Here is a 23,343-nt window from a genome sequence, read left to right as displayed (position 1 = left end):
TTTCAATTTGAAGGACTAAAAGTAACACTCTTATATATTAAAAGGACTAAAAACATATTTAAATAAAAAAAAAAAAACACATGTTGAAAAAACACGTATCATAATTTGTTTGACTTGATCAAATTTTATGTCAAATCTTTTCATTTTAGAGAAAATTAAGGATTACTTTCAACGTTATTTTAAGATCTTTTTCATGGTGGAATCCTAAGGATGATAGGGTTGCCATTAAACTTGTTTTTATTAATTTCTTCTTTGGAATTGACTAAATTTTGAAATTTGTATATTGATATGCTAGATGCTTCCTTCTTTTATAGGAGTAGGAAGTAGCATCGATTTTCTATGTACGCGGACATTTCTTCTGCCTGAGTTTAACTCTTAGATAATGGACTAATGTATGAAAACTTCAAACTACAACCCGAAGAAATTATGGCTTCTTGCATGTAGTAGAGATACATGCACATTGAAATTACATGCATATATTGGAAAATATTGTGAACCATATAAGTGTGTGATAAATTAAGTCAAATGTGATAATATATATATATATATATATCAAGCAATGTCATCTTTTAAAAAATAGTTAATATTAATATTTTGATTCATTGGACTAGCTAACATTAACATCACTTATTAATTTCCATAGCTCTTTACTAATTAGTTATATTCAACCTATTATTTCTTTATGATGAAACTTATGCTTGATCAACATCGCAGAGTTTGAAGGGTTTGATCATATTTGGAAGCAAAAGAAAAAATATAAGTTAGCTGAATGCCTAGCAAATATTTTAGTACAATATGACTTATCATTGCAAATATCCCATAATGACTGTAAAAGGATAACATTGATCACAATGCCACTTCTCCCCTTCAACGTGGCCAAAAGGAGAAGGTTAAGTAAAAGTAAGAGGCAAGAAAGGCGAAAAAACAATAGAGAATCCATTGGCGAGTGCACACCACTACTCATGGCAGCTAAAATCGGAATTGTGGAACTTGTTGAAAAATTCATTGATGTGAATCCCTCGGCTACTTTTCATGTTACTAAGAATGGGCAGAACATATTGATCATGTAAGGATAAATAGAAAGTTGTGTGCCCAACCCATGTTAACTAATTTCTTAAAAAGTTTATATAAAAAGGTTTTTTTTTCTATATAAATATATAGCATTATAGAAAAATGACAAGTATAGGAAAAAGTAAAGCGTTAAACTTGTTTATCTTGTTATAGTCTTTGCCTAAAAAATACTAATGACTGGAATAGACACGACCCATCTATATGATTTATTAATATAGACTAATAGAAATGCATTGATGATTTTAGTATCCGAGACTGATTCTTAACTTTTGACTAAACATATTATGTGTTAAAAAAAAGTCAAACACACCCATATAACTTAATTAGTTAAGATAGTGTTAATTGGATCGACTAATTAAAACATACTCGTGATCACTTTTAAAAATCTTTGAATGAATGTCTTTCGGTCAACAAAATATGTCTTCAACTGTTTGCATGTAAATGCATAAATTTAATTTCAATTAATTATATAGGTTAAATTACCCCTTTTGGTTTCTATGGTATGGCTGTGACAACTTTAATTTTTTTTATCATAGTTTAAAATATTTCATTTAGTTTGTATAGTTATAATTTTTTTAATTCCTAATGTTATTACATTCAAATCCTTTAAAACGGCTATAAAGTCCACACACATGTATCTAGATATAGAATAAATTGGTTTTATTAGTACAACAATGACAACAAGATTCAAACTTAGATTTCATGCACATTACTTGAGTACTTCATAATTAGCTCAATCATAATGACTTAAAATAAATCATTTACTATGTATATATAATTGCAATGACTAGAAAATAACTATTTTATTGCATGTTCAGAAGGTGAGAAGGATGGTGCCTAAACACTATAACATGCATTGTGACGACATAGATGGGCGAACAGCGGACGATATTTTAGAAAGTGAGCATAATGGAATGCTAATAGAGGCACAAAAATATATGGTTAAAGGAAACAGATCAATCATGCTCCACTGTTGCTATTCTAGTTTCTACAGTTGTATTTGTTGCGGCCTACACTACTTCCGATGGAACTGAAAATGGTACACCAGTATTCCTTCATTCTCATGTTTTTCTCTTTCACCTTCATGGATGTTATGGCTCTTGCAACCTCCCTAACTTCAGTGGTGGTGTTCCTTTCCATCCTTACTTCCCCGTATGAGTTGTGGGATTTTCACAAGTCTCTCCCACGAAAACTGAATTTGGGATTTGCTTTGTTATTCTTGTCATTGTTGACAACAATACTAGCATTTAGTGGAACCATGTTGTCGACCATTCGTTTGGAATGGAAGAATTGGACCTCAAGTTTGACATACAGTGCTGCTTTCTCTCCTGTCACTATATTTGCAATGGTTCAATTTCCTATTTATGTGATCGCTCGACTCGTCATCAAGCAGCTTTGGAAGCAACTTAAGAAGGTCCTTCCAATAAGATTGATTAAATGTTTCACAAATCTCAATTGATGCTCTTAGTATTGAGTATGAAAAACCGTGTAAAGAAATTTTTAAACTTAGATTGTACTTTGAAGATGGACTTGGATCATGTAATTTAAATTGAATACTTGATAGTTTATGAACTTTTAAAAGTTGTGGCAAATTATGCTGGAATAAGTAAGTTTACAAACAAAATTCAATATTAAACATGTTAATTATAACATCTCAAATTGTGAATATTAATCGTAAATCATAAAACTCTTATTAGGATTATTATATTATATTTCATTTGGTATTTTTATATTATTATTATTAGGTGGTGGTGAATGAAATATCAAGAAAATAAGTATTTTAGTAAAGAACAAGAAATATTTTACCTTACATTAATATAAAAGTTAATCTTTTTATAAAATAGACAATAATTGAAGATAAAAACTACAAAAGAAATATAATAATTTTTCTAACATAATCTTATGATTTGAATTAAACCAACTTGATGTTAATTGAATTGCTTTGGTTTGTATTGAATATAAAAATTTACAAAAACTAAGTCAATTAAATATGATTGGTTTGAATTTTATTTCAACTTAAATTTGAACCAATCGAACATGTAAACAATCTTGGGATTACCTATAGTAGAATATCCGTGATCTATATAAAAAATTATTAAATTAGGAATAATGAATGAATTAAGTGAATATATATATATATATATATATATATATATATATATATATATATATATATATGACCATATCTTATGAGAGTAAAAAGATTAAATCCGGATATCTTATAAGAGTAAGAAGATTAAATCTGGATTATATAACCATACATGAAAGGTTAAGATTCAATTTGATGTGATTGCTTAAAAAAAATCTTGACTGTTCATGTTTGGTTATATAATGTAGATTTAATCATCTCACTCTCATATAAGATATTTTCCTATATATATATATAAGGACATATGTATGAGAGGAATATATCTTATATGAGAGTGAGAGGATTAAATTTGAACCTTATAATCAAACATAGAGAGCTAAGATTTAATGTAATGTGATTACTTAAAAAATCGCATGACTTTTTAAATATTAAATCTTGAAAAATATTAAATGTTAATCCTCTACCTATGGTTATACAATCCAGATTTAATCATCTATCTCATACAAGATATTTCCTCTCATATCATAAGAGAGGAAGTATTTTATATGAGGAGGAATCAAATTACATCGGTGTAACTTTGACAACTATTATATCATTTTATAACTTTCAACGGATAATATTTCATTAAAACTCATCGTTGGATTGAAAGTTCATTTCACATAGATTACATATGCAAAATTTCATATTAATCCAAAATAATTTTTGCTACCTCATTCATATAGATTAAAATCGACACAATATAAACATTTCAAAATATACTAAAATACAAATCATTTGATTACCTCCTTATTGTTGTTCAATTTTGATAAATATGACACAAACGATTTTGATAATATGTAAATATAATTCAATGGTTAGATTAATAAAAATCACATTTTATATCAAATAATAAAAATAATATAATAATTATTAAAGCTATATTAGTATAATTTGATTTTTCTCTCTCCATATGTATGTGTGTTTAAGACTCTTCTCATCCAAAGTAACAATAACAAGTCATTTATTCTTACAAATGTAAGTATCATTACATATATAGTCAATCAATCACATAGAAGATACTTTAAGATTGTTAGTTATTACCCTAACATTATTTGTTTCACTTCAATATTTTCACATTAGTATTGTCTAATATTTTACATTTTTTAAGATAATATTTTACATTAATCCTATACTATTTGGTTTTGGATTATATTGACTAAGCTTAAAAAATATGTCATTTTAAAGCATGTATAATATTATAATAAATTATTTTAATTATAAATACACAATTAATTTTAAAATATTTAAAAATCAACGTAGCTCGTGCAATGCCACGGATACTATACTAGTTTGATAATGCATTCCTATCATACTATGTGTTGCTCATTCATGGTTAGACAACTTTTCTCCTTTCCTTATTTTTTTTCCTTAAAAAACGAAAGAAGATAGTGCGTAACATTCAAGAAAGAAATTTGGCAAATCATTTTCTTCTCTTTCCATAGAAATAATTGTGACTGTTTTTCTTTAAATTTCATCTCTCCTGCGTCCAAAAGGACAGTTTCTATTTCACATTGAGTTCTCTTATGTCTAGCTTAATAGTCAAGAAAAGTTTTCTTCTTTTTCCATAGAAATCATTGTGACTCTTTTTCTTTAAATTTCATATCTCCTTCATCCAAAAAGACAGTTTCTATTTCACATTGAGTTCTCTTATGTCTGGCTTAATAGCCAAGAAAAGTTTTCTTGTTTTTCCATAGAAATCATTGTGACTCTTTCATTAAATTTCATCTCTCCTTCTGCATCCAAAAAGACAGTTTATATTTCACATTGAGTTCTCTTATGTCTGGCTTAATAACCAATAAAAGTTTTAAAGTGAATCAGTCGGTCACTAAAAAAGAAATTGAATTATGACCCTATATACTGATATGGGTATTTCCCACAAGCACATTACCTTCTGATTTTGCTTCTCAAGCTTTTCTATGTTCTGATTTTGCTCCTTAAGCTTTTCTAAGTTCTGATTTTGCTTCTCAAGCTTTTCTACGTAGAGGATTAAAAAACTAATAGGTGAGTAACACGTTTGCTTATAAGCAATCTTGTTTTTGAATCTACTTAGGATACAGAATCTGTAAACTACAGTTTTCGTTTTTAACATTACTAGTCAGTAGATGAGACTTTGCTTCTGAATAATGAAGTAATTTTATATAAAAAGAAAAAAGAAAAAACCTTCATCAGAGATCAAGTTTAAGCTGTGTGTAGAATGCACAGCGTTTTAAAAGGTAGATCGTAAAATTCATTGTTCGCAATTCCAAAACGTGGTGTCATTTTAATTTATTCAGTGTACATGATGTGATCATTCAAAGCCACGTCTTGCAAAAATCAGATCCAAAATCGGATCAAACTTTTGTTATCCTATGAATAACAGTAGTGAAGTTGCTCTACAAGGGAAGTTGAAGTTAATTGGGTCATCGATTGTGTTGGAAAATTACAGCGGCTACTACATTCCTGTGCATTCAACATAGCACAAATAACTAGAAGGTTTTCTTCAGGAAACCATTATTGTGCTTTGAGAAGGAAAGAGCAAAGATGTAATCAAAAGATTAAATCAATTTTGGACATCTTTAAAATAGTGAAATTGCATTGGTATGGGTCAAGATCCACATTTGATGGTTTGACAAAATTGCATTTTTGGTCTCCCAGTTTATCTCCAATTTCGGATTTGGTCCCTATAATTTAATTCATCAATTTGATCTCCCAGTTTTATAAATCTCTGCAAAATTAGTTCTGTGGAAGCCCAATTTGAACGTTGACCTCAGACATTGACTGCCACATGTCAATGCCACGTGTCAACGTCTGAGTGATTCCATGTAAAGACTTCATTTTTTGTAGGTAAAATTATACTTTTAATCCCCCAACTTTACTTCAATTTCGATTTTGATTCCCTTATAATTTAATTCGTACATTTGGTCCTCCAGTTTTATAAATCTCTTTATAAACTCAACCAAATTCATTACTGGAGAAGTTGTATTTCAAATTTCAAACAAAAATATCATTGTCAACATAGGCCACTTAAGCAATCGTATACACATAATATCGCATGGGGGAGCAAAAAAAGAAAAAAAAAATAGGGGGTTATTACAGAACCTGTTAAAGTAAGAGATCTGAAAATTTCAAACCCAGGTTGGGATTCATGCGCCACTTTCCCAAGTTGAACAACCCTGGAAGTGGGAGAAAGAGAAAAAGTGATTTTGCTCTGAGTTCCAAGTGAGTGAAAAACTTGCGATGAAAAAAAAAGTGAGATTTATCAAGACCTACCATGTCTTTAGCATCAGTGGCTAAACCATTCAAAAGACCAATTTCATAGGAACAATTTATAAAGAAATTTATAAAATTGGGGGACTAAATGTGTGAATTAAACTATAAGGGGACCAAAATCGAAATTTGAGTAAAACTGGAGGACCAAAAGTACAATTTTACCTAAAAAAATGAAGCCTTTACAGGGAATCACTCAAACGTTGACACGTGACATTGACACGTGACAGTCACACGTGGCATTGACACGTGACAGTCAACGTCTGAGGTTAACGGTCAACACCCAAATCGGGCTTCCAGGATCAATTTTGCAGGGATTTATAAAACTGGAGGATCAAATTTGTGAAGTAAATTACAGGGGGACCAAATCCGTAATTGGAGATAAAGTGGGGGACCAATTTTGCAATTTTGACTTGATGGTTTCAAAGATGAAATAAAGAACACAGCCTGCTTGGAACATTGGAGAGAAAGTGAGAAAAGTTTGAAATTTGAATTAAAGAGAATGTGAAAGGAAGGAAAATTTCAAATTTTTTGTTCTGCAAGTCAACTCTTCTCTTCCTTTTCCTTCCATTTTCTCTTCAACCAAAAAAAATTTATGACCCGTGTTTTCTCCAACCAAACATACCATTAAACTCACATCTTAGAAAATCATATCAACCAAAATCTGAAAACCTAAGCCATTGGCAATATTTAAGCTAACTCAACAAGAATTGCAACACAACATATCGCTACACAATTGTCTGTTACCCTATCCGAACAGGCCAAGAATAAATGATTCCCCTTTAAAATGTCTACCATTTTAAAAGGAAGATTGTAAAATTCATACTGGTAATTCCAAAGCACGTAACCAGGATAATATCCTTTTTTATTTTATTTTCAGTGTACATGATGTGATCATTTAACCTCACAATCTTATAAAAATCAGATCAAAACCAAAATCTCAACCTAAACCACTACCAATATTAAACCTATTCAACAAGAATTGCAACACAACATACACTAATCGTGTTCAATTTTGAGCTCCCACCAATGCCATGTGCTCTATAAGGTCCAATACTCGGTTGCTGCAACACAAACCATTCAAAAAAATATCAACTAAAGGTCAGCATGAACAGAAATTTCTGCTATTAAAATTGGCCTACGAATATCAGTGCTGGTTTTGGTCTACATACACAAAATACACACATACCTGTAACCCCACTCATTGTCATACCACGAAACCAGCTTAACAAAGGAAGCACTAAGCGCAATGCCAGCCTTAGCATCAAAGATACTCGACCTGGAGAAAAGAATTCATTTTGAATAATTATTTCACAAATAATACATCCAAATGAGTAAATTTTAGCTAGGGAAAGAGAAATGAAGGTTCAGTTTTCTTATGTTCAAATTAGAAATGTTTCAAACAGGAGTAAATGTGTCAACCAAACTGGGTATGTCAGTTTCTATGGTGTCTCACTTTTCAACCAGAAAAGTAATTCAGCAAAGTCTTTCCGTTAAAGGTAATAGAAGAACATAACGTACCTTGAATCACCAACAAAGTCATTAGAGACAACATCCTCGTCTGTGTACCCAAGGATTCCTTTCAGTGGTCCCTCTGAGGCATACCTTCATATTTTTCAGTAGCAAAGTCATAGAAATCAAGCAAAAGGTTACAGAACAATCACAGCAATGAGGGTGGAGCAAAAAAACAAAAAGCAATAGACATACTTTATTGCTGCTTTAACATCTTCATAGGATGCATTCTTCTTAAGCCGGCAAGTCAAGTCCACCACAGAAACATTGGGAGTCGGAACACGGAATGCCATCCCAGTGAGTTTTCCATTTAGCTCTGGAAGAACTTTCCCAACAGCCTGTGATTTCATAAAACAAACCTAATCACAAATACCAGTACTGAAAATAGAAAGCATAAAATCTGTGTCCATCCATCTTGTACCTTCGCAGCACCAGTTGAACTTGGAATTATATTTTGAGCTGCCCCTCTTCCTCCTCGCCAATCCTTCATAGAAGGACCATCTACAGTCTTTTGTGTTGCTGAGAAAAAAAAAAAGAATTGGATGTTACCAATGCCACATGTGAAACATAAAGGGATGGTTTGACCGCATGAGTAAATGAAACTAGAGACTACAATTAGCAAATTTGGAAAAGAGACCTGTTGTTGCATGTACTGTTGTCATCAAACCTTCAACTATTATAAACTCTTCATGAACCACCTGATGAGTAACTTATATAGGAAAAGTTAGATGTTGCTATGCAAGTTTCTAACACAATGCCCCAATATGATATACCCTCAGGTTTACATATGTATGTGTTGGCTGAATCAAATAACACTGGGCCACATTTTTCATTCAAATAACTTAAAGATAGATCAGCATTAAGTTCACTTAAAAAGGATCTATATCAGTAGAAAATACTTAATTAAGAAGGAATATGTGATAGTATAAGTTGAAGAATAGATAAAAGAATATTTCATGTTAGACACACACCAAACAGCTTGCCCCCCTTTAAGGATGTGTTACAGAATCACTAAAATATTTTGCTCATATTATTTTTCCTTGCTCTTTAAGGAAAAGGTGCTTCCATTAAACCTTTAAGTTAAGTGTTATACCATTAAACTACAAACAAAAACATTAAACATTCTCATCACAGAGAAAGCCTTGAGTTCAATAAAGCTTAGCAATACATGACGTAATCAAACCTTGGCAAGAGGAGCAAGACAATTCGTTGTACAGCTTGCATTAGAAACAATGTCCATTTTTGGGTTGTATGTCTTCTCATTCACTCCTACCACAAACATTGGTGCATCTGCAGATGGAGCTGATATTACAACTTTCTTGGCACCAGCCTACAGTGTAAAAAGATAAAGCTCAAATTAAGATTTGATGCTGGAGAGAGTAAGACAGGGGAGACAAGGAAAGAGAAGCAACACTTAGTAGACAGGTAATTGGATACCTTCAAATGTGATGAAGCTTTCTCCACTGTTGTAAAAACTCCAGAAGACTCAATGACATATTCAGCCCCAAAATCACTCCATGGGATCTCTGCAGGATCTCTGAATACATAAAATAAATGTGTGCATGTTAATCTATTGTTTAGAACTCTTTAACACTTTGTAATCTAGTACACACATAACATCCCTTTTAATTATAAGAGCTCAACTCATGATACCTTTTGCTCACCACTTTAACCTGCTTCCCATTAATTTCCAAAGTAGAGTCATCCAAAATCTTAATGGTCCCCTTGAATGGACCATGAGTAGAATCATATTTGAACATGTATGCCTACAAGAGAAAACGATTAATTAAAAGATAAAGCAAAATGTAAGGATTGACTAAATAAGGTCTAATTACAAAGAGAATAAATTAAATATAAATCAAAAGCCAAGCATCAGCCATAAATGAATTAAAAAAGATACATGCACAACAAATAAAATAAAACAAAAGATGAATTTATTTATTGAAAAAATTGGAATACAAGTGTACAACAATACACTCATCAATTCCTCGTAATATTTTAGAACATCTATTATCATTGTGTGTACTGCTCAGCATAACTCATGATACCTTTAATCCAGAAAAATACTTGCACAAATATTCCCAGGTTCCCAACAAATGTCACAAAACTTACTTCTCACATGATTGTCTTTTTAACACAATCTTTGTTCTATACTCCCAATATTTAAAAGGAGTTTTGCTACTATTATAACAAAAAATTGGGGGTTGAGCAAACAGATAAAGTCCTCTTATTGTGTACCAAAACAAGAAAGTCTCCTTAATTTATGGTTCCATTTGAAACTCAGTCATACTAAGCAAAAGTAAATGAGGAAATACTAAAATAGAGCCTTTGTATTTTTTTGTATGTTTTCAAACAGATCACAAATTGGATTCTCCTAAAGTATAGACACAGGGCTTCAGGTGAAAATAATAATAATAATCTAAATAAATCTCAAGATATGTAAAATAGCAAAAGGCAAGAGGCATTAAGCAACATAGACCATAGTAGAAGAACATCCCAATTTAATCAGCATAACAGATACAAGATAAAGTTATGTCACTGCAAATTGGTGACATGGTAGGCATCCAAGATCAGAGCATTATACTAACAAGTTTGGTTCAGCTTATTTTGAAGAAAAAACCACTTGTTTTTCCAGCTTCCCAAGAGAGCTTTTCAAAAATAGGTGAGAACTTCTTCAACTTTAATCTTTACCAAACATTCTATAATATAAATCTAAATCCTAAATGTTAGGCAACACAAGAAACAAAAAGCAAAAAACTTTGTGATAGATGTATATATCACCATATGTATGCATGTATACATAAACACATATGCAAGAAAGTACAAATTTAATAGTCTATTAGTCTATATAATAGCAAAATTATGAACATATTATATTATAAACAAAAGGATCATTAAGGTAATTGCATAATTTGCATTTACATACCATATATTTTGCATCAATAAATGGATCATTAATTGCAACAACATCAACATCATCTCGGGAAGTAGCTACACGTAACACCAACCTTCCAATCCTACCAAAACCTGCACATTAAGCATATGTAAGTTATCTAAAGACACACAGAAAAAATCCATGAATAAGTTTTCCATTCAAAAACCAAGTTTTTTCATCTTCAATATAACCACATTTTAGATGATACTAAACTGTTCTTTTTGGCTCAGGCGACTGATATGCAAGTTCCTAATACCAAACAAAAAACAAGTCAAAGAACTTAATAGTCTACTGTTGTTTTTCATTTATAACTTAATTGAGAAATCTACCTCAACTTTTTTGCAAAACTCCTCCAATAAAATCAGGATTTTACAAAAATATCATTTGAAATCTTTCTCTCAGGTTAAAAGCATACAGATTCATAACAAAATTAGGGCACATTTGATTACCTTCTTCAAACATTACCCACAAATGAGGAGGCTACCAATATCGTCTAAAGCAATTAGACAGTTCAAGGAATCTTTACAAAACTATTTACATATGTCACAGTCATAAGCAAAAGTCACTTAGAATATAAAAAAGTCGAGCTATTCTTATAAGCTATCCTAAATATAACCTGGATAAAATGAAAAGATGGTATGGAAGGAAAAGCTTGAAATAATTCATCATCTATGAAGAATTTTGTATTCAGTGCAAAATTGAAAGTGCATAATAAAATTAAATGCAGCAAGTAGATACAAGAAACTACAAAGGGAACTCTGATAACAAGAAAGTTACCATTGATTCCAACTCTTGTCTTCCCAGTGCTCCTTGATTCTGAACAGACCAGATCAACCACAAGTAAGAATCAAGAAATTGCATGCAAGTCACCCTAATCTTAACACAATAGTGGTTCTATTCTTACGCTGGGTGGGGAGAGGGATTTCCGTTGCTGTGGCTTTAATACGCTGGATGTGACGAGCATTGCAATTTCTGTGTATAAAACCACATACTATTAAAGGAACCGAAACAGGCACACTAAAGAGAAGAGCACTAGGTAAAAAAGTTTGAGCTACTCAACTGTAAGACTAAGGAGTCACATTGAATTGAAGTACCAAAAATGCTGGTCTGTAATCCCTTGGATTTTAAATTACAACCCGAGGCATTGGTAAATACCTGAATCATACATCACACATATAGATACATGAGTAGAATGTTACATCAAAATAATACGCCAATACACTGACTATGAGAACGAAACTATTCTTATTCTTTATCATCTCTCAAAATCTCTATTTTCTTCAGAAAATGCTACAGCTCGTTCCCACCTACCATGTTTTCTAAGCAACCAAACACAGGTTTCCACCAAACCCAAAACCAAACTTTGAGAACTAATCAAGACAATAAAAACAAAACAAGCGAACAGTCCAAGGTTTTAAATTGCGGTCTCGTCGTGATTCTTAATATTGCAAAAATTCATTTCTCTAACGTTCTTCAAAAAAAAAATTCAGTCGGACCATTTTCTAAAACCTCAAAAAAAACAAGTTTATATAAAAGTCTCCACCAGATTTTCCAAGAAAACGCAAGAATAAATGAATATCAAAAGCTGAAGCACGTTAGAGAATCGGTTTCAAAAAAAAAAAAGGTGCTGCGTCTCTGAGTAACCAAACAGAGCTCAACAAATCCAAAACCAAGTACAAATTCGTAGAACCAACCGAAAACAAATAAAACATATCACAGCACAGTCAAGTTCACAGCGTTTCGAGATATTTTACAACAAAATGCAGAAGAAAAGAAGCTGAGAGGGAAAGAGACTTTGGAGAGATCGGAGGAGGAAGGAGCGAGAAGCGAGGATCTGAGGAGCGAGTTAGCGGCCATTGGAGAAGGCGAAGGAAGCAAAAATCAAACCCTAGAAAATTGAAGAGTGTGTTGTTGTGTTGGGGTTTATGCACTCGCCACCGCAAGCAAGCGAAGAAGGAATAATAAGAAATTAAGAAATGACAAGAATAAGAATATGAGACTGTTTTTCTCGTTTTCTTTATTTTATACGTAGTACCTAGCGGAGGTTATTATGGAAATGAAATGGTGCCAATGAAGGCAGAGGCTAGGGTGGAAGAGCTAGCTATGTCTCCCACCATGAGAAAGCTTATTTTCAACCGTTAGATTATTTTAAATTTGATCTAATGACTATTTTTCTTCTGTATTTTCCCCAATTATCATCCCCCCCCCCACCCCCCCTTCTCTCATGGTTTTGTAGTGGTGGGTAAAGGGATGGCAATGTGGATTGACCTGATCCATGCGACCTGATCCACTTTGAGATGGATTTGTAGATTCAATGGACTGGTCCACTAAATTTGAAAAAAAAATTATAGTGTATCTTTTCATTTCAATTAGGAATAGATTTCTAATCTTACACATTTTAATATACATAAAATTAATAACAATATCATTAACCCTGTGTTTGGATGGGGAAATTTAAGTAGGTAAAATATTTCAACAAAGATATTAAATTGCCTTTTAATAATGTAATATGTTTGGATGGGATATTTTAAAAGTAATTAAAATGTTGTCATTTTTACAAAGTATTTTATATGCTAATTTCAGAGAATTTGAAATTCTCATTAAAAAGCAAAGAATTTAAAATTCTTCGTAACCCTCACACCACACGCTACGAACCTCTCTCTCTCATCGCATGCACGAGCTCTCTCCCTCATCGCACGCACGAGCTCTCTCCCTCTCAGCACACCACTCTCTCTCTTTCCCTCTCAGCAGCGTCCCTCTCCGTGGCATTTCTTCTTCTCGCTGGTAAGTTCCTCTCTCCCTCACTCATCTCTGTATTTTTTTTCTTTTTTCAAGTTTATGTTTGTTTGATTTTGATTTCATTTTTGTAGTTATAAGGGTTGCTTATTTTTTTTATTTATGTTTCGTTTTCTATGAGATTGAAAGCCTATATTGAAACTTCTCTGGATCTGTTTGTTTTATGAAGCATCTCTGGATCTGTTTGTTTTATGAAGCAAACCACTGCCACCAACTCTGGATCTGTTTGTTTTATGAAGCATCTCTTCTTATCTAAACAACGATTTCATGATTGCAACTTCCATTTTATGCTGCCCATCATTATAATTATTTGCGTTATGGGCAGAACAAACCCTGTTGCTACCATGGATTGCAGACATGTCCTATTGCTTCCTTTAAAATTTGTCCAACTTTGCTTTCCATTTTTTGGTTTTGGATCTCTTTTTAGTTTATGTTTTTACTAAGCATTTAGTCCTTTCATAGGTAAACCCGTTGAAAGCTAGAACTTGTTGCCAGGTATCCTCAGAGATGTTGTAGCATTGATTCTTCTGAATAAAAAGTAATAGATCAGCTTCCAACAAAAGAAACAAAAAGTAAAATAACACAATCCTACAAATGGATTGGTTCACGGGTCAACTTGATCTAATCCATTTAACTCACAGGTTCAATGGATTGAGCTTACATTGAGATTTAAATAGGCTGATAGTATCGAGCAGCCTTAACCCCAAATCAAGGTGATGGCACATGGGCCAAAGCCGAATTCCCCAAATCTACAATCCTATCCTATAACATAAAATTGGTCATTCTCTTATTTTATGCTATTTCATAGCCTCATGTCTATTTGTATCTTTCCTCTTTGTGCTTGTTTGTGTTCTCCAATTTCCCTTAATGGTAAATTCCAATCTCTGTTTACCTCCCCATTTTAGTGTTTAGATGGCAACCCAAGAAGTCATCTGCTTAAGTTTGTTAGCAAAGTAATCAATCACACTCCCTGAAAGTTTGAAATTTGTCAATAAAAAAAGAAAATGGAGTGTCTGTTCAACTAAGCTAGTAATTGTTTGACCTTTCCAAGTTGGAAAATGACCGGTTAGTTACCTTGTTAGAAAAGAATATCCTCTCTCCTTGTACCCACGACTTGCAGGGGAAATGGACTGCTCCACTGAAAAACCCTTCGATGGTTATACTTTCCAAGAAGAACTCTCTTTGGTGTTTGTTTGTCACAGTAATAGCTCCAGGGACTCCAAAATTCGAGTCCACAATGAATTCAGTTGTATAATTAACTCTCTGCTTTGACATTGGATTTCTTTGACCAGCTGCTTTGCTGCTCTTCTTTGGAGATTTCGTTTCTAAGTAGCAGAACCAATTCATTAAAATGATGGAAGAAAGAAATGGTCAATTTGTGACACCTAGCTAGCTAGCTAGCTAGGAAAAGAAAATTATTAATTAGAAAGGCTGGCTTACTTGGATCAATCTCGGTGCTGATAAGCTCCAGCACAACATTTCTTGTTTCTATGCTATCATTGATGGCATCCAAATGCTTCAACATAGTCTCTTTGAAATCCTCTTTGATCTTATTCCTCACTGTCACCACAGCTCTGACCTTGAATTGCAATGGTTTCTTTGTATGCACTGTCAGTGTGGTCTTTATCAAATCCTCACTGGTTTTAGATGAATCTCAGAAGTCAAAACTGTTTTCCGATCTACTCCTATAGACATTATATGGTATATTAGTAATGAAAGCACAAGAGCAACTAAGAACTTGTTACCATGGAAGCACATACCTTCAACCATCTCTAAGCAGTTTCACTGCCTTCATTGCTTATTCCTGCTAGTACATAAATAATATCTTGATCTGGAATCTAAGAAGAAATCAGATAAAAAAAGGTCAAACAGGAAGGAATTTCAGCTTCTTATAACAAGAATTGCATAAGAAAATTATAATACCGCATCAGACAACAAAAGATTCAGAACTTCTATAACTACATTTGGATCTGCACTTGATGCTATAGAACTTGCATGAATTTATAACAACATTTAATCAAGTGGCTTAGCGCTTTGGCTACTATAATGGGGATTATGGAATTTGAGAAGTTGCATTTAGTTTAAATGCTTGTGTCATACGTAATATTTTTCCAATTCCTGCAATACATCAGTACTCCTATAGAAACTCAATAGGGATTCCAATCCAGTCCTATTTTCTGTGGTAGTATTCCTCATTACAGCTACATAAGCAACCTGAAAGTATTTTTCAAGTCTACATGTCAAAAATAAGTAGAATCAAAGCAATGAAGCAATGTCTTATAAAAAAATTATGAATGTTACCCTTCTAATGTTGGTTGGAGGCAGAGAAGTATTTCTGCCATCTAACAAAATCTGAAAGCGGCGTAATGCTTCTTGCTGTGTTTTATCATGATCAAAGGTAGCCAAGGCTTGAAAATTTTCTCCTCTCAAGAGTGAAATAGAATGATCTTCTCCAGATATAGAATCCCAACCTAACTGTCTACACAAATAGTAAGTTTAAGCTAGTATGCCATTTTCCTCTAAGAAATATTAGAATTCTGTTGTTTGATCTATCAAAGAGTAATACTAGCTACCGTGATTACTCACAGCACGACCCCAAAAAAAAACATTACTACTAATATGGGATTGTACTTAAATGACTAGTAAACAATGACATTCAAAGATCAACTGAGCCAATCAATTTGGTGATGCCAAATGTTATGGCCATAGTCATGCAACCTCCAACCAGAACCCTACGACAAGACCTTGTCACCTGAGTTTTTCCAAGAACTGCCCCTACTCCTCCAAACACCAACAATGCCAAGCTTTTCTATAAGCACTAATAGGAGAAGAAAATTAAAAAGAAAAAGCTTCTCCATAAGCTAATGAGTAGAAGCTTTCTCATATTACTTCTCCAAAAGCTAATTTTTAACCTATGCATAAACTAGTTTTAGTTTATGGAGAAGCTTATTTCATTTTTTCTTTTATTTTCTTCTCTCATAAGTATTTATGGAGAGATTTATCCAAACAAAAATACCATGAAGAACATAAAATTAGTCAGCTTAACCTCAAAAGTACAAAGAAGGTTAAGTCAATTCATAAACTATCATTATGTTGTAACACTTACAATTTGGAATTCATCTGATTTGCCTCCTGAACAAGATTGGAAAATGAAAGTAGCACAAACAGTAACAAATAGGTCTTGCTACTATAGTGGAGAGAGGAAATTCTGATGGTCCCACAAATATAACAAGATATAAATATTAGATAAATTACTTGTTCCTTAATTTATTTACTGTGATAACAATTGAGGTTGGGTGCATGAGCAATGGAAGAGAAGGAACTAATAATTTCTTAATTAATTTTGGAGCAAAATCTATTAAATTAAAATGGACATCAAAAGTAAATGCCCCATTTATATATTTTTATATAGATATATAGTTTTTACAATACAAAACCAATAAATTATAGTATAAATTCATTTATTTAATTAATTTCATAAAAAATTAAAATTAGAAGTAAAAAAATTTACAATTCTAATTTTTAGGATAAAATAATTATCTTCTAAAAATATGTACAGTAGCGAATTTTGAAATTCAGTAAGAAAATTTAAAATCTTTTCATTTCATTTTATATTTATAAACTATTAAATTTTCAATTATCATCTAACTTATCCAGTATTTTTAATTATTTTTTATCACTAATTTTAAACCTTTTGCATTATACATCGAGGAGCAGTATTCTAGTGTCGGCACATTCAATTATTCTTTGCAAGCAGTTATGATTAATAATACTAATTTCAACTGACTGAAAAATACTAATTTCTTACCAGTTATCTCTTAAAGCCAATCAATTCATGCAATATCATTCAATTCTATGAAATCCTCCTCTTGAATGGAAAGCATAAGTTGTTGAGATGTCATAGCTTCTACAAACAATGCACTGCCACTGGGAAGTCCAGAAAGCCTTTCATGAACATGATTACCACAATAGCAAACAAAACAATTTAATGCTTAAGTAACACTTTCTTTTCTCAACTATAAAATGAAAAAACTGAAAAGGTGTAAGGGTAAAAGAATATGCTAAAACTGAATGAATGAATAAATAAATAGGTTTTAAGCAATGCTGGAATAACAAGTAACAATGTTAATTATTCAATTGGCAGATGTAGAGCTTTCTGCTAACTAGTAACAATGCTGGAATTTTCAGGTTTGCAATTGACAACTGCAAAACAAAAAAAGAATCAAATGAATGCAATGGAACTATCTACCTTTTTGTGATACCTGTTAATTGTTATTGTACTTAAATATTTTTTATTTATCTATATGTTTGAACTGTAATTTTGGAGTTGGGACCTTTTCCATCGGGTTATCGATTCCCTGATTTTCAAAATTATTCTTTTGCCTGTGTGTCATGTGTTGTTGTTCCCATTTCTTATGTGTATTTTATTTTATTTTTGTTTGTCCTGAATATGCTAATTTCTTATTTGCTTGTGTCCACTGTTCTATTGGATATCTACATGTTATATTATTTGAAAAAAATGTGCACGATCTCATTTGTTTCACTCATGAAGTTAAAGGTTGAATTTCTTGTGCATGTGATGGTATCCTCTAATGGAATCTTTTTGCCAGGATCTTGGTTTACTCCGCATGTCATTACGGTGAACGCTGGAGAGGTATCTAATTAATCTTACAAAATAATATGAAATGCGTGGGCTAAGTTGTTTTCATTGGAATGGTTGTTGTGTGTTGTCTTTTATTTTCTACATAACTTATGTTCTCTTTTATTTACATTCCTTGATGCATGCTTCTTATTAATACTCCTATATTTTAATTGAAGTAGTAATTTGGTTTGCTTTGATAAATATTGTTGTTTGTGAACGTGATATTGTGATCCATTATATACTGTATTCATTTTCTTTGCCTTCCAATTATATACTGTATTATATTTGACAGAGGAAGCATTTAAGTTGTTAATTGATTAATATCTCAACCTTGTCTCCAAAATATCTCAAATTAAACAAGAAATTGCCAACTTCCCAAGGAAAAAAGAAGAGAAATTTACCATCTATCCTTTCTAAATGAACTGTACACTTTCTTTTATTAACAAAAAACTATCCACGCATTTTGAATCCAATCTCTGAGAAACATTTTCATGTCTCCTCAATCATTTTTCACATCATATTCATATCCTATTTAATAGTATCATTGTTTTTAGTTGATCATCTTTGTATTGCACTAGTATTATTGTTTTACATCTTTTACCTAGATATTTGTTTTAAATCTCCAAATAATATATGCACATATTATCTTATATCATTATCATGCAGTTTGGATTGAGAAGAAATGGATCATAGCATAGTTGACACTGCAATGACTTCAAGAAAACGTAAAAGAGAAGAGTATAAGAAGATAATCTTATTAGCTGCTGCTTGTGTTGTTCATATGGTCATTGGTGTAGTGACATGGTATCATAATAACTATTTTGTTAAGGAACCAACCCGTAATTGGGAACTAGAACGTCACAACTTCCTTAATCGTCTTTATAGAGGAACAAATAAAGATTGCATTGAACAATTGAGGCTTAGTAAAAATGCATTTTTTAACCTTTGTAGAATTTTACAAGAAAAGGGTGGATTAGTAAGAACAAGAAATGTTCCAACAACTGAAGCAGTAGCAATGTTTTTACATATCCTTGCTCACAACCTAAAATATAGGGTAGTGCAATTTAGTTATTGTAGATCTAAAGAAACCATAAGTAGGCAATTCAATGATGTCTTGAGAGCGGTAATGAAAGTGAGCAAAGACTATTTGAATTTTCAACCCTGTACTTTAGAAGGTGCGGAAGCAAACAAGTGGAAATGGTTTGAGGTAAGTTTATCAATTGTTAGGAGAAATTAGTTAATTATAAAATTTTCTTAGAATCTAAAAAAATTGTCTTGTTTGTAGAGATGTATTGGAGCACTTGATGGGACTCATATTCCGGTTACAGTTTCTCCTGATGAGAGACCTAGATATCGTAATAGAAAGGGTGATGTCTCTACAAATGTGTTAGCTGCTTGTGGTCTAGATTTAAGGTTTATTTATGTGTTACCTGGGTGGGAAGGGTCTGCAGGAGATTCTCGAGTATTACGAGATGCATTACGTCGTCAAAACAAACTTGAAATTCCAACTGGTAATATTTCTTAGAAATAATTTTTTTTCTTTTTTTTTGGTCTAGTTTAAGTCTATGTTTGTTATTCTAAACATTGTAGGTAAGTATTTTCTTGTGGATGCGGGATATACCAATGGTCCGGGATTTTTAGCACCATATCAAGGGACTAGATATCATCTCAATGAGTGGATTGGAAACACCCCTCAAAGTTACAAGGAGTTATTTAATCTTTCGTCATGCAAGTGCCCGAAATGCAATAGAAAGGTCATTTGGGATCTTGAAAAAAAGATGGAGTATATTAAGAACTCCTTCATTTTTTGATATAAAGACACAAATAAGAATTATCAATGCTTGTTTTGTGTTACACAATTTCATAAGAGACGAACAACAAACTGATCAACTTTTAGAAGTTCAAGACTTAGAATTTTTATCTGTTGTTGATGAAGAGTTAGTCCATCAATCAAGGGAAGAAGTTCAAAATAATGTCATAGATGATATCACAACTATTCAAGCTACCGAGGAATGGACAAGATTTCGAGATACATTAGCTATGAATATGTTTGCTAACTATCAAGTTAGGAGAAACTTTGCTTAGGGATAGTTCTTTTTTAAATGTAATTTGCTATTGCTAACAAACTTTGTGTGCTTTGTTACTATTGTACTTTTCTATTGAAGATAGACTTTTATGTACTTTGCTATTGCATAAAAACTTTGCTTGAAATATTTTCTATGATTGTGCAGTGGACTAGTCAAATGAATAAAGTAGGTCATATCTACTATTTGTTATGTGCAGGTTGAATAAGTGACATTAACTTCAATGGAGTCATCTAATGAAAAAATGACGGATAAAAGAAAAGTTTTAGGAAAAAATAATGAGGAAACAAGAAGTTATTTTACATGGAATTTGGAAATGGAACGTGTATGGGCTGATGTACTTAGAGATCAAAGGAATTTGGGCAACAAGGGTGATGGAGGTTGGAAAAGGTCAGCATTGAATGCTGCAGCCGCAATGTTATCTACAAGCTTCAATGTTAATGTCACATCAGATAATGTCAAAAACCGTATCAAATTATGGAGATTGTGGTATGGTGTTGTAAGTGACATCCTTGGCCAGAGTGGATTTGATTGGGATGGCACTAAGCACATGATCACAGTTGAAAATGAAAATGCTTGGAATGAATATTGCACTGTAAGTATTCTTTAATATGTTGCTATTTGTTATTCAAAGTAGATTGGATTTGACTTTTTCTTTGTTTTCCAGTCGCATAAATCGGCTAAACCGTTTCGATACAAGGTGCTTCAAAATCGGGATGATATAGTGGATTTGTGTGCTAAAGATAGAGACACCGGCCATGGAGCTGAAACTGCTATGGATGCTAATGAAGCGATGAGTAGAGAAACAAATGAACTGGAATTCATGGGGTTAGGTGCTACTACCATAGATTTAGAAGAACCAAGCTCTAATACAAAAGGAAAAAGACAAGGTTGGACTTCTTCTGGCACACATCCTCACAAGAGAAAGATGGGAGAAAAAGAAGGAATAACAGCTTCTTTGGATAAAATGGCGAACTCTTTTAACCGAATGGTGGAAAAAATGGATGGTAAAGTTGATGATGAAGATATTCAAGAAGTATTACATGAGGCCGCTTTGATACCAGATCTTAATAGACAACAATGGACTAAAGCGATTAAATGGTTAGCTGACGATCCAAAACAGTTAGCTATTGTGAAAGCCCTTCCAATTCACCAAAAGACAGATTATGTTTTAACACATCTTGGAGAATGAAACTTGGTGAGTAACCTTTTGTCTACATTTCCAATTTCAATTTTCAAATTATAAATTTTGTCTTTTTTATGCCTAATTGAGCTCATATTTTCACTTTAGTTATTTGTCTTTCCTCTTGTGACTTATATTATCTTGTTTCTTCTCCCCTAAATGGCAGCATTGAATGTTAATTATTCAGGTTCCTCGACCTTTTACACTTGATGATGAATGAAGATTATGGAATGAAGAACGTTTTTTTTTTTCAATTTGGACCTTGTAATTCTTGTTTAAGATCTTTGTTTGGAACTTGATTAATTAAGACCTTGTAATGCTTGTGTTGATTCGTGTTTATGCGTTAGTGCGTTATTAATAATTTGATGCGTTATTAACAATTTGAATTTTCTTCCCGTACGAACAATGAAATTAATATCATTTGAATTTTGTATGAGATAATTGTCCTTAAATTACATAATTATTTAATTTTAATATTTTTTTAAAATTATTGCAAGACTAGGTAATTAATTTTTTAAACAAGAATAAAGAATTACATATTATTCATCTTTTAATTTTGCAATATTGTTTAATCCAAGTTTTTTTGTGTTACTACAAAAATATTGTATAAGATTCAAAATTGTTTAGCATTAAAATTATTTTGATTATTTAATTATTAAGTATTAAAAAAATTTATTATTATATATTTTATAACATTAAATTTATTTTGAATATTTAACTATTTAAAAAATGACTCATGTTTATTTTCATTTAATATTGAAATTTTAATTTTTAAATAAATATTTAAAAATAAAAATTTGAATTTCATTGAAATTGAATTACTTTATCCAAACAAGGAAATTAAAATACAAGAAATTAAATTGTCTCATTCAAACAAAATATTTACAAAATAAAAGAAATTTAAATCAAGGCGCTGTGAATTTGAATTTCCTATAAATTTTTAAATTCCTCATTCAAACATATAGTAAAAGTAAAATAAAATAATCAATCTCATGGGATTAGTGGGACGAACTGTAGTGAGATGGTGGGCTAGAGTACCTAATGGGTTTGGTGGTGGTGCAGATGGGTGTAGATCAGTCATGATGGAGCAATGAGGGGATGATGATGCAATGGGTGTAGTGAATGGCATGGGAACAAGAAGGTGGAACAAGAAGGTGGAACAATCAAAGCAAATCCGGAAAGAAACCGGAGAAGAAAAAGAAGAAGAAAATAGATTTTAAAATTATTTAATCTAACGACTAAAAATCATATTTTCACTATGGGAGACTCATTTTACTCTCCCACCCTAGCCTCGCCCGCCAATTAAACTTTCTTTCGTTTTCCTCGGAAGACACGTTGGACAACTCTGTATATTTTTTGGGGCTTTTCCCCTCTCTTTTTGTGTGGGTGTTTGTCGTTTTGTCATTTTTTATTTATTTATAGTCATTGTGTTTGCGTCTACGTTATTTTATGTCCCATCCCATTGTCACAAGTTTTTTGGCAGAATCCATGTGATATTTGTCTCATTTGAAATATCTAGAATTGATTATATTACTATAAAAGAAATAAAAATATTTTTAGCTTTTAAAATTGATTTAAGTCTTATTTAGATAAATTTATTAATAATAATTCTAAAACTATGAAAGTAAAAATAATTAAATTTTTTCATAAGATAAAATTTATAAAAGCTTTCATATTTTGTCTGGAATGATTTTTAATGGTAACTTTAAAAAATCCAATTTTTTTAGTTTTTAAAAATTAGGTGTT

At 31.9% G+C, this 23,343-nt stretch overlaps 3 protein-coding genes across 3 annotated transcripts; 1 reads left to right on the top strand and 2 right to left on the bottom strand.

The window, feature by feature from the left end:
- Positions 1-7,289: 7,289 nt before the first annotated feature.
- On the bottom strand, positions 7,290-13,077 carry LOC100789951 (glyceraldehyde-3-phosphate dehydrogenase GAPCP1, chloroplastic). The gene is made up of 14 exons (XM_003547707.5): positions 12,687-13,077; positions 11,953-12,047; positions 11,797-11,864; positions 11,670-11,708; positions 10,884-10,984; positions 9,611-9,723; positions 9,395-9,494; positions 9,141-9,287; positions 8,595-8,655; positions 8,379-8,476; positions 8,153-8,295; positions 7,967-8,050; positions 7,635-7,724; positions 7,290-7,509 (listed from the first exon to the last, which is right to left on the bottom strand). Exons 1-14 carry the CDS (start codon positions 12,747-12,749, stop codon positions 7,455-7,457), a joined length of 1,257 nt encoding a protein of 418 aa, XP_003547755.1. The 5' UTR covers positions 12,750-13,077; the 3' UTR covers positions 7,290-7,454.
- Positions 13,078-14,649: 1,572 nt separating this feature from the next.
- Positions 14,650-15,458, bottom strand: LOC106796402 (linoleate 13S-lipoxygenase 3-1, chloroplastic-like). The gene is made up of 4 exons (XM_014768661.1): positions 15,449-15,458; positions 15,129-15,296; positions 14,763-15,013; positions 14,650-14,658 (listed from the first exon to the last, which is right to left on the bottom strand). Exons 1-4 carry the CDS (start codon positions 15,456-15,458, stop codon positions 14,650-14,652), a joined length of 438 nt encoding a protein of 145 aa, XP_014624147.1.
- A 5,272-nt stretch (positions 15,459-20,730) lies between these two features.
- On the top strand, positions 20,731-21,606 carry LOC102663682 (uncharacterized). The gene is made up of 2 exons (XM_006599070.4): positions 20,731-21,009; positions 21,082-21,606. Exons 1-2 carry the CDS (start codon positions 20,731-20,733, stop codon positions 21,604-21,606), a joined length of 804 nt encoding a protein of 267 aa, XP_006599133.3.
- Positions 21,607-23,343: the final 1,737 nt, after the last annotated feature.

This window comes from Glycine max, chromosome 16 (genome assembly GCF_000004515.6).
Source record: "Glycine max cultivar Williams 82 chromosome 16, Glycine_max_v4.0, whole genome shotgun sequence".
In the NCBI taxonomy this organism is placed as follows: domain Eukaryota; kingdom Viridiplantae; phylum Streptophyta; class Magnoliopsida; order Fabales; family Fabaceae; genus Glycine; species Glycine max.
The sequence above is the reverse complement of the archived record's forward strand: the minus strand, read 5'-3'. Positions and strand labels throughout refer to the sequence as shown.

Excerpts from the sequence above, each read along its gene's own strand:
- LOC106796402 (XM_014768661.1), bottom strand. Across the intron at positions 15,014-15,128 it reads CAGCACCGAGATTGATCCAA|AAACGAAATCTCCAAAGAAG; the intron begins GTAAGCCAGCCT and ends TCTGCTACTTAG.
- LOC100789951 (XM_003547707.5), bottom strand. The coding sequence starts at position 12,749 with ATGGCCGCTAACTCGCTCCTCAGATCCTCGCTTCTCGCTCCTTCCTCC. Across the intron at positions 12,048-12,686 it reads CCTCCTCCGATCTCTCCAAA|GTATTTACCAATGCCTCGGG; the intron begins GTCTCTTTCCCT and ends TGTATGATTCAG. Across the intron at positions 7,725-7,966 it reads GACTTTGTTGGTGATTCAAG|GTCGAGTATCTTTGATGCTA; the intron begins GTACGTTATGTT and ends TCTTTTCTCCAG.
- LOC102663682 (XM_006599070.4), top strand. The coding sequence starts at position 20,731 with ATGGAACGTGTATGGGCTGATGTACTTAGAGATCAAAGGAATTTGGGC. Across the intron at positions 21,010-21,081 it reads CTTGGAATGAATATTGCACT|TCGCATAAATCGGCTAAACC; the intron begins GTAAGTATTCTT and ends TTTGTTTTCCAG.